Below are 16682 nucleotides of genomic sequence, written 5' to 3'. Positions count from 1 at the left end.
CGCCGGTTTTGACCCTTTCCATATTCTTCGTTGATCACGTGCTTTCTAAAAATCTATTAAAAATAACTCAACTTTTGAAATTAAAAAATTATTTCTATTTTTTACATTTGACCTTAATTTCAATTTTCGAAGAATATATAAAAAAAATTAATATTCAAAATAAAAACATTAAGACGAGATTTATGATAGATATATAGAACGAGATATATTTGCAAACCGAGCAATACACTACTTGATTTTGGAACATATGATATTAAAAATTTTAAAGTTGATCGTCTTTTATATTGAGCCATTGAAACAGTATTTGAAAAAAACTGCCTATCAATATCACGATGATAACTAAACACGGCAAGTACCTAAATAAATTTAAGGTTGTATTATGCGTCTCGAATTTTACAATTATATATAACATATTTTGTGCATCAAACGTATATTCCAATTTATTAAGAGATAAGTTTTGAGTTTCTAATCGTTTATTGTCGTCCTTTCTAATGTGATATCTATAGTATCTAAAACTTAACCAACTCACCTTGGTCGACGCCACAAATCTTACTTAAATTGAATTAGGTAGAACCCAAAATGGAGGCTCGACCTACGAGCCTTAGTCACCCATAATGGTTCAATGTAGCCTAAGTGGCTTGATCTCAAGTTGCCTTTGAACCAAATCATTTTGGTCGATGCAACAAGTTTTACTCAAGTTGAATTAGGTAGAACCCAAAATGGAGGCTCAACCTACGAGCCTTGGTCATCCATAATGGCTCATTGTAGCCTAAGTGGCTTGATCTCAAGTTGCCTTTGAACCAAACCACCTTGGTCAACACAACAAGTCTTACTCAAGTTGAATTAGGTAGAACTCAACATGGAGGCTCAACTCACGAGCCTTGATCGCCCATGAAGGCTCAACATAGTCTAAGTGGTTTGAACTCGAGATATTAATTACAATTAATGAAAAGTAAAAAGTCGGTGATTTAAGTTAATCCGGATTATTAGTCTAATTAATATATGAAAATTCCAGCAAGTACTGCTCCAAAGACAAATGCAGCTCAGGAAAAAAAAAACAATGGTTAAAAACTTATAATAGAAAGGAAAATGGGTCCCACATTATGTACGGATGTCTCCTTCATACGTTAATAATAATTAAAAAAAACAGTTCCCACTGAAAGCTGCCGCCGGCTCCGACCACCTCTTACGGCGGCGCTTGCGGTGGCGGGATATGAAACTCAAATCTACAGACAAGGAAGACGACAAAGCTTTCGATTCTGTCTTACCCATTATTATTAAATTAAAAGAAAAAAACTTTAAAATAGTTATTTTAATTTTTTTTCTATTAATTATTTGAATAAAATATTTCCCATTTTCGCCATGCAGCCATCCATGAATCCAAATCATTTCCATTTCCGAAGAATATTTTCATCTCAGTGGGTTCAAAACAGACCCATCTCTTGAGCCACCGAAAAGGCAAAGAAAATTCCAAGCTTTTTCGAGCCATTTTAGAGCCAAAGAGCGCCGGCGTTCTTGAGAAGGGGGACGAGTGAGCCATTGATATGAGACGCCATGACTCTATCCATGGAGCCGACAAGTTTGCCACCGATGAAGACGGCGGGGACAGCGGAGGAGGAGGAGCTTCCCATTAACCGCATCAACGCTTTCTCTATCTCTTTGCCACGTGGATCCTCGTCCAGCTCGTACACTGTCGGGTTCACTCCCATTCCACAAAATAGACGCTTCACCGCGTGGCACATGCAGCATGAACTGATGCTGAACATCACCACCGCGTTCTCCGCCGCCATCCGCTCTATCCGCCGCATCGGAGAAGAGGACGAAGAGGATGCTCCGTATTGTTGTTGGGCTTGGTACTGCATTTTCCGGTTATCAATGGTGGCGATTTTGTCTGAGAGAGAAGATAGTGAGGAGAAAAGGATTCGAGGGAATTCTATTTATAGTGGAGACTTTTTCAAGGCAAAAGTCCAAATAAATTAATATTATTATTGTGTATAATTTAAATTTAATTAATTTAATTAAAAAAAATACAAACGGAATAATTTGATTTCATACGATATTATCGACTAAAATATTTATTTTAAAATTTTTTAAGATGATAATAATTAATAAAAAGTCCCTTAGCTTTAAAAAAATATATAATATGTACTTGAATTTTTATTTTTATTTTTTTAATAATATTTTCTCACATTAAAAAAAATTAATTGATAATTATTAGTAAGTAGGGGTAATATTGGAATAAAAAGGTCATAGGGACAGAATAAAACGAAGTGTTTACGTGGCACGACAAAACTTGTCCTCTTTTTATTTTAATTTATGGAATATAATTTTAATCATGATTTCACCTTACAAAGCTTCCACTTTTATTTTTTTTTTTTTAATGTCAACCTCTTAATATAATAATATTAGGAAATTCTTGAGGCGGAAACTATACGTAATGGATTAAAATGGACAATATCTGCTAGCAGTAAACTTAGACTGTTACAAATGGTATCGAAGCTAGACATCGGGCGGTGTGCCAAGGAGGCTTCCAATGAAGTGGATTGTGAGATCCCACAGATGAAAGCGAAACATTCCTTATAAGGGTGTGGAAACCTCTTTTTAGCATGTGCGTTTTAAAAACTGTGAGACTGATAGTTATATGTAACGAGTCAAAGTGGAGCATATCTGTATATTCAAACCAAACTGTGTATCTGACGGTTAATGGAGAAAGAATTTTTATAATCAATCATTAATATTCTTAACCTAAGAAAGAAAAAGGTTAGATTATGATTTGATTATGTGTACACTTGGGGATTAAGAGAGTGTGTGTATTTGGACACGTTTGAATTGTCCATGACCCAATTGACAAGACCACTTCTCTCCCTTTGCCATACGTTTCAAACCTCATGAAATCGTTCAATCAATCGAGTTTCGATGCATGATTTGATTTGAACCGGTTCATAGTCCTTAACTCGAAATAGGTCACAACATATTATACTTGACACTACGAAATGGGTCGGGTCGGGTCGATGAACTAAATATAGTATTGTCGTACACATGTCACTTTAATGGGTCAAGATGATAGAAATGTTCATATGACTCGGTAATCCGACCACCTTGAACTACACAACCCAAAACATAAAAATTCGAGTTGGTTCGCAGGTTGACATTTTGTTTGTCGGGTAAACCCAAAAATAGGGTTACAATCCAACTCAATCCTATCTACTTATAAGATTACTATGAAGATTAAGAATATTTGATATTTGTAACTGATATCAGTGATGCATTGTGACTTGTGAATGTTTGATATTTGAAGTATCGTGGATATGTAGGATTCTTTTCAGAAAAAACCCGACAACCTAACCCAACCCAATCAAATTCGAAACTAGAGTGTTAGATTGTAAACTCTATATTGGGTTATTTGGGTCACCAATCCAACCAGTCCGGAATCATTTCTCCAACCCAACCCAACCCGTTCATATTCTTACAAGTCAGTGTATTTCAACATCTTATCCAACTCAAACAGTTGAGGGATTACAGACCAAGTTCGTCACTTACTTGAAACTGCATCTGGGTTGGGTCGACATCGAATGTGAAAAAAAAAATCATACGATAAACGATTTTAACCTAATCGAATCTGAAGAAGAAAAACCCTAACGAGAATCAAGTGTACAAAAAGGAGAGGCGAGGATGACGAATAATAAAAGAACATTATTGTGGGCGAGCAATGGAATGAGGTAGTGAAGCGATTTAGTTGCATGAATATGCACAAGATTTAGGGATTCCATCGATTGAGAGATGCTTATATACTTTTGATTTGGGCGGTCCCTTTTTTTAAATCAACTAACGAAATAAAATTTCCAAGTTCAATAAGAAAGAATATATATATATATATATATATATATATATTCAGCTGCATTTTTGTCTATAAAATATCCAAAAATTTTCAAAAAATTAAAATTATTGGCCGATGAAAGTTACACACGGTCCTACATTTTCGATCGTGCGGCGTTGTGATCTTGACACGCTCACAACTAGCCTTGAGGGGAATTAAGCCCCATATATATTTTTCGCCTTGGCTTTGTGGCTTTGTCGGACCTTAGGCGAGGTTTGTCTTCACCAATCGAACATTGCTTGTGCAGAATCCAAGCTTGTTCAACCACACACGCCGCCTGCGCGTGCATGTTCAATCGTCTGCGACACATCTGACTTGCCTCTACACTAGGCCAACTCATTCGGCTCAACCTTGGCTCTTCTCGGGCCAAAGTCTCTCAATACAATGTCGCATCGGCTAATTTAGGGAAGGATCATGAGTTTATAATCAAAGAATACTCTCTCCATTGGTACGAGGCCTCTTGAGGAAGCCTAAAGTTGAGCATACAATATGATACTATTGTGGAGAGTGTTCGTCTAAAATTTAAGGACATTATTGAAACTTTTGAAAGCCTATGAATTTAAATTAATTTTGTTAATAAACTACCGTTTAATAATTTTATTAATTTTAAAAAAGATCGAATAGAACAATAAGTTCCTTAAAAAATTTATTTAACACAAACTTGAAATTTTACAGTAACCTAGGATATAGTTGGGACATGTTTTGAAGTTCGGGAATCAAAATAGGATAAATTTAAAAGTTTCGGGTCGAAAATGAAATTTAAATTAAAAAAAATAATTAAAAATAGGAGGGAAGGGCTATGTTTATCCATCCATCCACATTTGTTATATGCTTTCTTTAATTAATTTCCACTAAAATCTATTCCCATTTGCCACCTCTTTATTTCACAAAAATTCTTGTTCCTTGTTCTTTGGATATGTTATTTTATGGGTTTTTTTGGGATATTTTAATTTTTTATTTTTAAAATATTCAATTAAAGAAATTATTCATAGGCATTTAGGAAAGAAAAATATTTAAAAGTTAGCCATTTTATATGATTGTTTAGATTCTCTATGGTCACTTTATAGCCATTGATTTGATTCCATATCTTTGGACGATTGTGATTAAAATATTTCATTTATCTAATTACATTATTATTATTATTATTATTATTATTATTATTATCCCACCGTCTTTCGTAAACAATAATTAAATAATCCCGTCAATTAAAAAATAATAATAATTAAATAATTCCACATTTCAAAATATAATGAAAAATGAGGTTTTTTTTCGACTCGAGAACAAAAAATTACAGGTATGTTTGTCGTTTGTGTCTATGACGGAGTAGAAATTTGAATGGTTAGAGTTTTAAATTCTTTTTCGCTTAAATGAGGAAAAGAATAATATGAATTCGAGATTTATATGGGAAGCTTTTTCAAATTCGATATTGATACCCTAAGAGGATTCGATTTAATTTTAAAGAGATGAGGTTGGATCGAGTATGTATAATATACATACGATTACGAGAATAGAGAACGCTTTCAAGCTGTCTTTTTTAGCTTGATAGCGAGCGTGTTTGTTCTCATACAAAGGAAATGGAAAGATACGAAAAACTACTTCAACGAGTTTGTCTTTGAAAACGTTCACTGTATTACGTCTTTTACGATTTTCTTTCCTTTTGACTTTGTTTTTCAAAGGTAGTTGAAACCCGCTTTTTTTTTCTTTCTAAAAGTCGATGAAAAAGTGGGTGGGTGTCGGGTGACATTTTGTTCTTAATTTAGTGTGCTAAGTATCACGGTCATGCTTGTTTAAGGCGTGTTGCCCATGAGGTGCATGTTCGTTGCATGCCAAAATCGTGTTGTATCACTTTATCGCTTTCGTGATGTATAGTTTCCTTACTGTATTTTCTAAGTGTATGACGTTTCGACAGAACTATGTCTACGCCTGGTAGACCTAAAATGCCTCATAATGGGATGTGACTAGTAGTCAATTCTTCATATCTAGAGTTTAAGTAGTTGTGTTTATTGGCTTAAAGCCTATAATATTAGTTTCTTTATTTCTCTCAAATCTTGCTTTCAAACTCTCTTTCTCAAATCATTCTCTGCTCTCTGTTTTAATATAAAACGACCGGCTATATACTTGGGTATCCTGTTGGGATGCTCTAAAGCCTCGTAATTAATTATTTAGTTTTTTAACAATAATTTTTATTATTTTATTTATAATTTAAATCTTATCCATGGTATGAAAATCCAATGTTATTAACGTAATCTTGAACCGTATGTGGTTGACATAGAAGAGAATCATGTTCAACTAATAACCTAAAGAGTACATTGTATATGAATAAATTTGAGTGCCTTATCTTGGTAACAATATTGATACGACCCACTTTGTAATCGTTACAAATAATTTGATCCAAATCGTTCATGTGGAGACATGTAAGTGGGGTATCCTATACAATGAGTTTGTATAAGCTTAGGTATGCGTTGTCAGGTGGAAGGCGACACGATTTTGAGTTGGCTAACTCATTCAGTGATGAAAGTGAGTGCTTTTTTAATTTATGGCTAACTCATAAATTTTGAATTTAAGAATATTATTAAAACTTTATAAATATTTAAAAAACAAAATATAAAATTTTAAAAATATTTTTATTAATTTAACGGTAATTGCAGAAAAAGTCAAATATTTCTATTTTATTCTTAAAAAGCCCCATCATTTCCCCCAATAAATAAAATATTTGCCAAAATCCCCAAGATTTTGATCTGTTATTTACCTGAAATTGCAACTAATGATTATAGAAGTTACAATAATTAAATATGATAATGATTTATTAAATAGAAATTAATTTATTATAAGATTTTAATTTTCTAAATTAATATATTCTCAATATTAATATTTCATCCTTTATTTAATTAGATTTAAAAAGGACTATTATTCATATTTGTATAATTGTAGGTTAATTAAAATAATTTCTTTAATAATAATGGGTTTATTAAAATGGTATAAACATTCCTTTGAATGGTTGCCCGTTGACTATATTCTCCGACTAATTAATAATAATAATATTATTATTAAACATAGGTTTTTATACATGCAAAACTATATATTATAAACTGTCAAGTATGTGGTTTGATGATGTATATGCTAAGAACATATATTATAAACTGTCACGTATGTGGTTTGATGATGTATATGCTAAGAATTTTATATTTTCTAAATGTATTATTTACCTTGACTATGTAAACTAAAGTTATGCATCTTATTATATATATTTACATAAATTTATTCGAACTCATTCATTTAATAAATATGGGTCGATAGTAAATTATAAAAATAATAAAAAATAGATAATTATCCTGTGAGGATCTGCTTCAAACAGAGTGAAAAAGCAGTGGAGAAAGATTTCTCCGTGATAAGTAAATGGGGCCGAGGACGAGGATTCATTCTCCGCCCCGGGCCTTAACCTCAGACCCCGCTCCACTTATATATATATATATATATATATATATATATATATATATATATATATATAGATGTAATGAATAATATTTATTTTTATTTGCAATAAAAAACGTATTTTGATAAATAAATATTAAATGCAGCTAACGGCGCAGTTGGGGAAGTTTATTATTAGTTTGGATTTTGAAAAAAAGCAGAAAAAGGAAAAAAAAAACACAGACTTGTTTAATTCAAGACACCTCACATGGCTGGAATTTGAGCTCAATTTCCGGTTCAACCAACCCAAATCGGACCAACCCGATTCACTCAGCGAACCGGCTACTTTGTGTTCGCCAATCAAAATCTGACACATCGCCATTTCGCACTGTAAAGTAATCATTCGTACAGTTTTTCCCCCCCTCTCTCTCTCTCTCTCTCTCCTCCTCTTCTCCCCAACCAAAAGCAGGCCGTAGCAGAGAAATTTTAGAGAGAGAAATAGAAACCCTTGATTTTTCAATGTCCAAACCCCTCATTCCCTCGTCGCGGTGCTCCGATTAACCTTCGCTCAGCTCGTCTTAAATCTGACCGGTAAGGTTATTTTCGTTTTTTTCTGTTTAGATTTGCTTCTGAAACTGATGGCCCTCCCATTCCGGTCGGAGTAGTTCAGCTCCTTGTTTCCGTTTGCTGTTTCTTTGATCTGATGCGCGGTTCGGTTTCAGGAGTGGCTTATGTTGTTATAGTTTGTTTGTAGGATCTCCCGTTAAGCTGGGAGAGTGGAGAGATTCGAGAAAGAGAAAGTTCATAAGATTAACGAGATTGGAAAACAGAGATGTATGTGGTTCCTCCACCACAGCGATCGGATCCGCTTTCTGGATCCTCTAGCGGTTCTACTGATTTGCGAGTCTACCAAGCTTGGAAAGGAAGCAATGTGCGTTCTTATTTTATCCGTTTTTTCTTTAATTACTCGTTAATTTCTTGTTGTAATTTCATTTTTGTTCTTTGTTTTTGCTTTATCCGGTCTTTGTCAGTTTCTTCAATTTTACCTACTTAACAACATTGTTCTTTTATCCTGGTTTCTCATAAATCTTGTCAATATTGTGAAGAACCTGCTATGGTGAAATTCTGAGGATGTCTAATCACTGAGCCTTTCTTTCGCCACTCCTTAACATTTAGAAGATTCATAGAACCACAAAGAGTTGCTAATTTGATTGTCTCATTTTATCAATAGTAGTACGATTAAGAACATTAAGTATAGCTGCAAATACAAGGAGGTTTCAAAATTGAAAAAAGAAATGAAAATCTAGCTGAAAACAGAAGATAATTGAGAAACAAGTACCGAGCTTGTGAAGGCTTCCCAGTTGCACAATTCCTTTCCCTTGGAGGGTTTATTCCTTGCAAATTACTTGTTTCTGGTGGTTATATATGCATAGGAACGTATTAAGCATCAGCTCGTTTTTTATAAGATCTTAATATATGCAGTGAAGTGTTGTTCTTTCAACCATGAAAATAATTTGATATAATTTGCTTGATATGCCTGTTATGAAGTTCCCAGGGTCTGGTGTCACAATTTACATGTATTATTTCCCCAATTCCATAACTTGCATTCATTATTTTCACCGTGAAGTGGATACTATCCACAGTAGATTAGTAATTGTTCATTGTCGGTGGATATCGATTCGTATTCTTTGTCATTTTAACCATTTGGGTTGTAATAGGAATTACATATATACTCTTTGGAGTTATTTAATAGTCTGTTTCTGTCTCTCCTCCTGCAGATTTTCTTCCTCCAAGGAAGGTTCATTTTCGGACCGGATGTTAGGTCATTGATGTTGACAATACTTCTTATTGTTGCTCCTGTTGCCATTTTCTGTGTATTTGTTGCCAAGAAGCTGATGGATGACTTTTCTGGTGATTGGGGAATATCGATAATGGTTGTTGCTGTTGTATTTACAGTCTTTGTGAGTTCCATCCTTCTAACTATATATAGATATGAATCTCTATGTTTCTCCACAATATTTTTTCGGTCCAACTTGCTCTGTGTTTTCACTTGGATTTTATTTTGGAATGCGTTTTCTGCAAGATAAATAATTTAGCTTAAGAAATGGCTTTCTAGAAGTTGTAATATCATCTGTGTAACGGCTCAAGTCCACCGCTAACAAATAGTCTGTTTTGGCCCGTTACGTATCACCGTTATCCTCACGGTTTTAAAACGTGTCTACTAGGGGAGGTTTCCACACCCTTATAAAGAATATTTCATTCTCCTCCCCAACCGACGTGGGATCTCATAATTTATCTCCATCTTATTGAGGTTTATATACACGTATTTGATAGTATCTCTCAATCTGCTTAGACAAAGCAAGTACGGTTCTGCCAATTCAAATAATTTTTTTCGATGCTTTAGATTCTGCAAGCAATCCCTTAAATCCTTACATATCATATAAGAGCATATGTTGGTTGAAGGTAGTTCTCAAGGTCAAGTTTGAATGGATTGTTCAAACAAGCTTAGTCGACTTGCCTGTGATATTATTATAACAGGATAGCCATCTGTTGGCTGTTGCTCTAGTGAATTTTTTCACGTCCATCTCCTGATTAAGGAGGGCAGTGAACTGAATTATAAGAGTACCTATAACTCTCCTGACAAGTTTTGGACACTTGAGTGATAAAAGCGTCCTATAAAAAAAATGTAACTTAAGGTTACCTTTTTACAATGGAAACTTGATGAATGTTGAGTAATTATGTCAGTTTTTATAGTAATCGTGACTGTTGGCATTATGAACATGGCTAGTGTTGGATATTTCAACAAAAAAGACCAAGCACAATTATTTGTACGACTGTTGTTGGTATTTTCTCTGCTCTTGATGCGTTGTTTCATGAGGTCTCGAGATTATAACTATATGCTTAATTCTAGATTTTAGTCCTCCTGTTGTTTACTTCGGGAAGAGATCCTGGAATAATTCCTCGGAATGCACACCCACCCGAACCTGAAGCCTACGAAGGTAATGCCGATGCTGGATCTACACAGACTCCCCAATTACGGTTGCCTCGTATCAAGGAAGTTGAGGTCAATGGTATCACTGTTAAGATCAAGTATTGTGACACATGCATGCTTTATAGACCCCCTCGCTGCTCACATTGTTCAATTTGCAATAACTGTGTGGAAAGATTTGATCATCATTGTCCTTGGGTCGGGCAATGTATCGGTCTGGTACGTGTTCATTTCTTTAAAACCTTATAGGTCCATCTTATTGAGGTCTCTATTTTGGAGTTTGTGGGGTTTTTTTTTTTTTCTCTCTTCTTGAACTCTTTCTGCTTATTGATGTGTTTTAACATTCTATGCAGAGAAACTATAGGTTCTTCTTCATGTTCGTCTTCTCAACAACCCTTCTGTGTATATACGTGTTTTCATTCTGCTGGGTCTACATCAAGAGGATTATGTCAGCAGAGGAAACATCTATTTGGAAAGCGATGATAAAGACTCCTGCCTCCATTGTGCTAATTGTTTACACTTTCATCTCAATGTGGTTCGTTGGCGGCCTTTCTGCCTTCCATTTATATCTCATCAGTACCAACCAGGTGAGTATCTTCTGCAACTTCTAAACACGACATTGTTGAACTCGTTGATTGATCACATTCTCATCCTTGATCGAGTTGAGCTGCCTTAATTTGCAGACTACGTACGAGAATTTTAGATATCGTTATGATCGAAGAGTCAACCCATATAATAAAGGCGTGTTGGACAACTTCAAGGAAATCTTTTGCTCCACCATTCCTGCATCCAAGAATAAATTCAGAGCAACTGTGCCTAAAGAGCCTGTTCTGCCACCGACTCGACTTGGAACGGGTGGTTTTATGAGTCCGAATGTAGGCAAAGGGGTAGAAGACATTGAAATGGGAAGGAAAACAGTATGGGGAGACATGAATTCTGGAGCAGATCCGTTTGATGGTCAACCTCAGATCAGCGAGCGAGTGAATGTAAAAGAAGGCGAACTCGGCGAAGTATCTCCAGATATTAGAACTGCAGTTGAAGAAGGTTCGGAACGTGGTGGATTACATCCTAGGCGATCAAGCTGGGGAAGGAAAAGCGGAAGCTGGGACATGTCACCTGAAGTCGTCGCCTTAGCAGCAAGGGGAGGCGAAAATCACGTTGCAGGGAGCAGCAGCAGCAACAGCAACTTAACAGCTGACAACCGAGAAACACACGATCATTGATAAACTTGGAAACAGATTTAGAGGTTATATGACAAAAAATGATTGAAGAAAAACAAATTTTAGAGTCTAATTTTATGGGTTTGAAGTGGGATTTGTTGAGGTTTCAGGGTTCGTGATTCAGCTTCCACATTGAAGTTATGTGCCATAGAAGGCGAGAGGAAGCTGCTGGGAGAGGGGGACTTGGTTTGGCAGATGTAAATGTTGATTCGGGTGTGTTATATTGTTCGAGTGAGTTTTTCTTTTCTTTTTTTTCTCCTCCAGTTCTGATTTTTCTAGTTCATTTGTGGAATCAGTTAGCCCATTTGTGTAATGCATTTGTGAAATTAGTGTGCTAAATTAGCTTCTCGACCCAACTCAAGCCCACCGCTAGCAGATATTGGCCTATTTGGGCTTTCTTTTTCGGACTTCCCTTCAAGGTTTATAAAACGTGTTTACTAGATAGAGGTTTCTACACCCTTATAAGGAAGGATTCATTCTCCGGGATCTCACAATAATATCCAGAGTTTATCTTGTTGCCTTGTGTTTCATTTGAAACTTTTTTTTTTTTAATGAAATTATGACTCAAACGAGAACGATACTTTCATTTACAGTATTGAGTTCATAATATTGATCTAGGTCAGGTTATGGACCAATAAAAAAATGATTTTTATATTCGAAACCCGGATTGATGGAAAACAATACTCAATTATAGTTGTATTTTGACATGTTTATTTAGTCAGTTTCGAACTCGAACTAGGTGAGGATAATTCAACATTCACTAAATTATATATATTTATCCTATGGTAAAGTGACGTTGTAATATTAATTTCGAATATTTAAAAATTATATTGAACATTATATTATATAAATATTTTTTTTAATAAAAATAGAAGGTAAAAACGGAAAAGTGAATATTAAACTAGACCTTAAATATTTCATTTTTAAAAAAATATATAACCAAATACTATATATTTTTATTTTTATAAGCATTTGAAATGGTAGCTAATTAAAATAAGATTAAATTAATAAAAAAAAATATACGTCAAAAATATTAAAATATTAATAATATCGGAGGTTTAAAAAAATACCTTTTTGAGTATTTTCTTTTTTATTTTATTTTATTAATTTAGCGTAAAAGAACGCACAGAATATTTTCTTCCACATGTTTCCAAGTCATTTGAAGGGTTAGGGCTAACAATATAAAACCAATTTTTATTATTTTATAATAAAAATGACATCCAATTGGAATCTCGTTTAAGGTGAGGCCACATTGGCATTAGTTAATGATGACGTGGAAAGATAATATATTATAGAACCAGAATATTTATAAACAAAATTGGGCGCTGGATCCTTACTGTACACGTTTATTTTTCTTTATCGTCGTGGATATTAGATCACGTCCTACGTGGAACCGCCTCACCCCTTACCCACTCCTCTTTATGTACTACCTACTCCAATCAATTAATATCCAACTCAGCAAATATACCAATTTTTTTTTTTTAATTTAAATGTTCGTAATTATTAATTGAAAAAGATTAAATACTGTTAGTTTCTTTAGTTAAAAAACTAATTTTATTTAAACTAATTATAATTAAATTAATTAGGGAAAAAAAGGAGGTTAGGGGAGGAGGAATATTCAAGAGCATATAATAATTAAAATAAAAAAAGAAGGAATATTCGTGAAGAAGATTCGTTTTTATTGCACCTTCCTTGAACGTTGGTTTCATCTTCTTTTTTTTTTTCTGTTAAATACCCAATTTCTCCATATCCATCCGCCATAGCTGAAAACTGCTGAAGCTTTTTGCTAGGGCTTTGTGCCTAAACCATTCAGTCATTTTCTCCTTTACCTCCTCCGCCGTGTTCTTCCTCTCTCTCTTTCTTTGGATAATGGCGCTTAAGGCTGTCCATGTCTCAGACGTGCCTCACTTCGATCAGGTGCCGGACAATGCCTCTCTGGCCATGTACGCAAACAGATGCTCCATAGGTAATTTCTTCTTCCTCCTTGTTTCTTGTTTGAATTGTGTTGTTTTTGTTGTTGTTGTTTTTGTTGTTGTTGTTGTTGTTGATAGAAATGGATTTTGATTTGGATTTTGGTAGGTGCGGAATTGGGATGGAAAGCTTTTAGAGCTTCGAAATTCTTGGTGATAGGGCATAGAGGGAGCGGGATGAATGCGTTACAATCTTCAGATAGAAGAATGAAGGCCATTAAAGAGAATTCGATCTTGTCGTTTAATGCTGCCGCTAAATTCCCTGTTGATTTCGTTGAATTCGACGTTCAGGTTAGGTTTCGATCTCATACTCGTTCTATTTGTCATTACTCTCCGTTCTTGTGGTTTCTTGCTGTTCTTTAATGCGTTTTCGTGTTCATTCTCATAAGTCATCGTGATTTGTCCGCCGAGTTTGATTCCGCTGAGAGTTTTTGTTAGTTTTCTGAATTTGTCATTATGTGGCGCGATCCCGCCGGGTTGGGGATTGGAGGACTTGCAACTGCCTTTTTGGGACTTCGTGGGGACATAAATCCATATTCTCTTCTCTTGTTTTTAGCCACAATTTATTTTGGCCCAATTACTTATCTATTCTCTCTTTTTTTCCCTTGATTTGTGTTCTTCCGTTGAAAGGTCGACTCTGTGCTATTGGATTTACATTACTTCTGTCTTTCCATATGCAAATTACGAAGGGATACTGATTATATGCTTGCTTTTTTTCTCCTTTTTCTTTGTTCGTTTTCTTGATTTCAATGGATATTGAAGTAAGGAGATGTTGATTGAGCATAAAGAACCAGGGAAGTGAACAAAAAATTGTGGTGATTTTTGTAGGTGACAAGGGACTACTGCCCAGTTATATTTCACGACGACTTTATTCTCTCTGTAGACAAAGTAGGCTCATCTTTATCCTTTTTCGTCCATTTTTGCAATCTTCTTTACACCATTAGCTGTTCTTGTTAGGATTCTTGTGTTCTATTTCTGCTAAGACTTGTATGTTTGGTCCTGATCCGACATTTCAGGGCACTGTTTTTGAGAAAAGAGTCACAGAGTTATCCCTTTCAGAATTCCTCAACTACGGCCCCCAACAAGATCCTCAAACGGAGGGAAATTGCTTGCTTAGAAAAACTAAAGATGGGAAAATTGTGAATTGGAATGTTGAAATAGATGATAGACTTTGCACCCTGGAAGAAGCCTTTCATAAGGTGGAATCTTCTTTAGGTTTCAATATTGAGTTGAAGTTCGACGACCACATTGTCTATGATCAGAGTTACCTCACCGGTGTTCTTCAGGCTATATTGCATGTGGGTCATCTCATCTCTCTGTTATTGCTTCAGCCATTGTTTTTATTTCTCGTGGAAACTTAGCTCTGGTTTCGATGATGATCCATAACAGGTGGTCTTTAAGAATGCCAAAGAGAGACCCATCATCTTCTCCAGCTTTCAACCAGATGCAGCATTGCTTGTCCGAAAGTTGCAGGCGACATATCCGGTGAGTACTTGCCCTTGATTTTCTGTTGAGGCTCAATAGAAGCCAAATAATATAGAGATTAAGGGTAAAGATTAGAATTTAGAAAGATTCAAATCAACCACATATTTTCTGATATAGATTTAGCCCAATCTTAATAGTCCACACACTATATTTAGCATGTTAAAACAATTGGGGATATTTGATGAAGGTGTTCTTCTTGACAAATGGGGGAAACGAGTTGTATCATGACGTGAGGAGAAATTCTTTAGAGGAAGCTTTGAAGGTTTGCTTGGAAGGTGGATTACAGGGGATAGTTTCAGAAGTGAAAGGGATTTTTAGAAATCCAGGGACTGTTAAGAAGATCAGAGAGTCAGAACTATCCCTCTTGACCTACGGAACACTGAAGTAAGTCTCTGAAATCTCTATGTTAGGAATAATGGTACGATATTGTCGACTTTGAGCATAAACTTTGTTAGTTTTGCTCTTGATTTTCCCAAAATGTCTCGTACCAATAGAGATGTATTCCTTACTTATAGTCCCACCAACGATCCTTGTAATAGTTTCTGAAGTGAGTTGGTTTGAAAATGCAGCAATGTGGCAGAAGCGGTTTACATGCAGCATTTGATGGGAGTTGAGGGAGTGATAGTTGATCTTGTGCAAGAAATCACAGAGGCAATGGCGGAGATGATAAAGCCACCGGCGAAGGCGAAGGCGGAGGTGACCGGGACGACGGGAGAAGAAGGGAAGGAGGAAGAAGGAAAGGTTAAAGAAGAAGAAGAAGAAGAAATGGACAGAAAACCTCAGTTCTCAGAGAGGGAGCTTTCATTTCTTATGAAGCTCATCCCTCAGCTCATAGACTTCTAACATAAACATTACATGATAACAAGCAGGTTTTGTTTAGGAAAATATTGATCAGAAATATTGCCACTCTCAGAAATCTTTGACTTTCTCAACAATTCTTTTCATTTTTCTATAATTGGAGACTTATTTCCAAAGAAAATAAATCAACTAAAGTCATCCATTAATTTTCAAAAGAAACTTAATTTTCAAAAAATAAATTGGAGAAAAAAATAGAATATAGTCATAAATAGAGTTTATTTTTACAAGTGATGTGTGTGACATTGAAGACTCATTTATGAACAGAATAATGTTTCAGCTTAGCTAACTGGGGATTATGGTAGTTTCCTAAATTAGAACATGAATTGGAGTTAATTATGGGTTAATAGGTCAAATAATTCAAATGGAGAGTCTCTCAAATCTTCATTCACCATTTTTCATCCAATTAGCTACTTAACCACACCACGTAGTCAACAAGTACAAATGGTTAGATATGGATAACTAATTACCGCGTACATCTTTTTTTTCTCTTCAAAATGATGAATTCGACTATAACCCCTAGCCTTTCAAGCTAACGATGCGAGTTCAATTCCCGCTATCTGCTTATCTTATTCTTATTATATATATTATAAATATAATACACTATTCATTAATTAATTGGAAAATTTTAATTAATTAAAAATTAAAATGAAATTACTCAAATCAAAATTTTCGTTAATAGCTTAAGAGGTTAGAGATTATTTACGAAGTTTATTAAACTATAAAAATAAAATACTAATTTTAAAAATCATAGTGAATAAAATTCTTATTTTCTAGACTAATTTTGTAATTTAAGCATAGAATTAAATTGGACTAAATGATATATACATATATATATATATATTCTACCCTTCAATGTGATGTTACCTTTTGTC

At 34.7% G+C, this 16682-nt stretch overlaps 3 protein-coding genes across 4 annotated transcripts; 2 read left to right on the top strand and 1 right to left on the bottom strand.

Annotated features, from left to right (window-relative positions):
- Positions 1–1074: 1074 nt before the first annotated feature.
- On the bottom strand, positions 1075–1897 carry LOC111442181 (glutaredoxin-C1-like). Its single transcript, XM_023079474.1, has one exon. The coding sequence runs from the start codon at positions 1860–1862 to the stop codon at positions 1491–1493; it is 372 nt and encodes a 123-aa protein (XP_022935242.1). The 5' UTR covers positions 1863–1897; the 3' UTR covers positions 1075–1490.
- Positions 1898–7717: 5820 nt separating this feature from the next.
- Positions 7718–11853, top strand: LOC111442176 (probable protein S-acyltransferase 7). Of its 2 annotated transcripts, none has more exons than XM_023079467.1 (6): positions 7718–7879; positions 8043–8219; positions 9067–9249; positions 10200–10496; positions 10631–10864; positions 10961–11853. In XM_023079467.1, the coding sequence occupies exons 2-6, from the start codon at positions 8121–8123 to the stop codon at positions 11498–11500; spliced, it is 1353 nt and encodes a 450-aa protein (XP_022935235.1). In that variant the 5' UTR covers positions 7718–7879; positions 8043–8120; the 3' UTR covers positions 11501–11853. The 2 variants fall into 2 exon arrangements, with proteins under 2 accessions (XP_022935235.1, XP_022935233.1); XM_023079465.1 differs by having other exon boundaries at positions 8032–8219.
- Positions 11854–13237: 1384 nt separating this feature from the next.
- LOC111442177 (glycerophosphodiester phosphodiesterase GDPD1, chloroplastic-like) lies at positions 13238–15922 on the top strand. The gene is made up of 7 exons (XM_023079468.1): positions 13238–13463; positions 13577–13758; positions 14296–14355; positions 14484–14765; positions 14857–14952; positions 15140–15336; positions 15522–15922. The coding sequence occupies exons 1-7, from the start codon at positions 13367–13369 to the stop codon at positions 15793–15795; spliced, it is 1188 nt and encodes a 395-aa protein (XP_022935236.1). The 5' UTR covers positions 13238–13366; the 3' UTR covers positions 15796–15922.
- Positions 15923–16682: the final 760 nt, after the last annotated feature.

The sequence above is a fragment of the Cucurbita moschata genome, unplaced genomic scaffold, assembly GCF_002738365.1.
Source record: "Cucurbita moschata cultivar Rifu unplaced genomic scaffold, Cmos_1.0 Cmo_Scf00004, whole genome shotgun sequence".
Classification (NCBI taxonomy): domain Eukaryota; kingdom Viridiplantae; phylum Streptophyta; class Magnoliopsida; order Cucurbitales; family Cucurbitaceae; genus Cucurbita; species Cucurbita moschata.
This window is presented reverse-complemented; position numbering and strand designations above follow the sequence as displayed.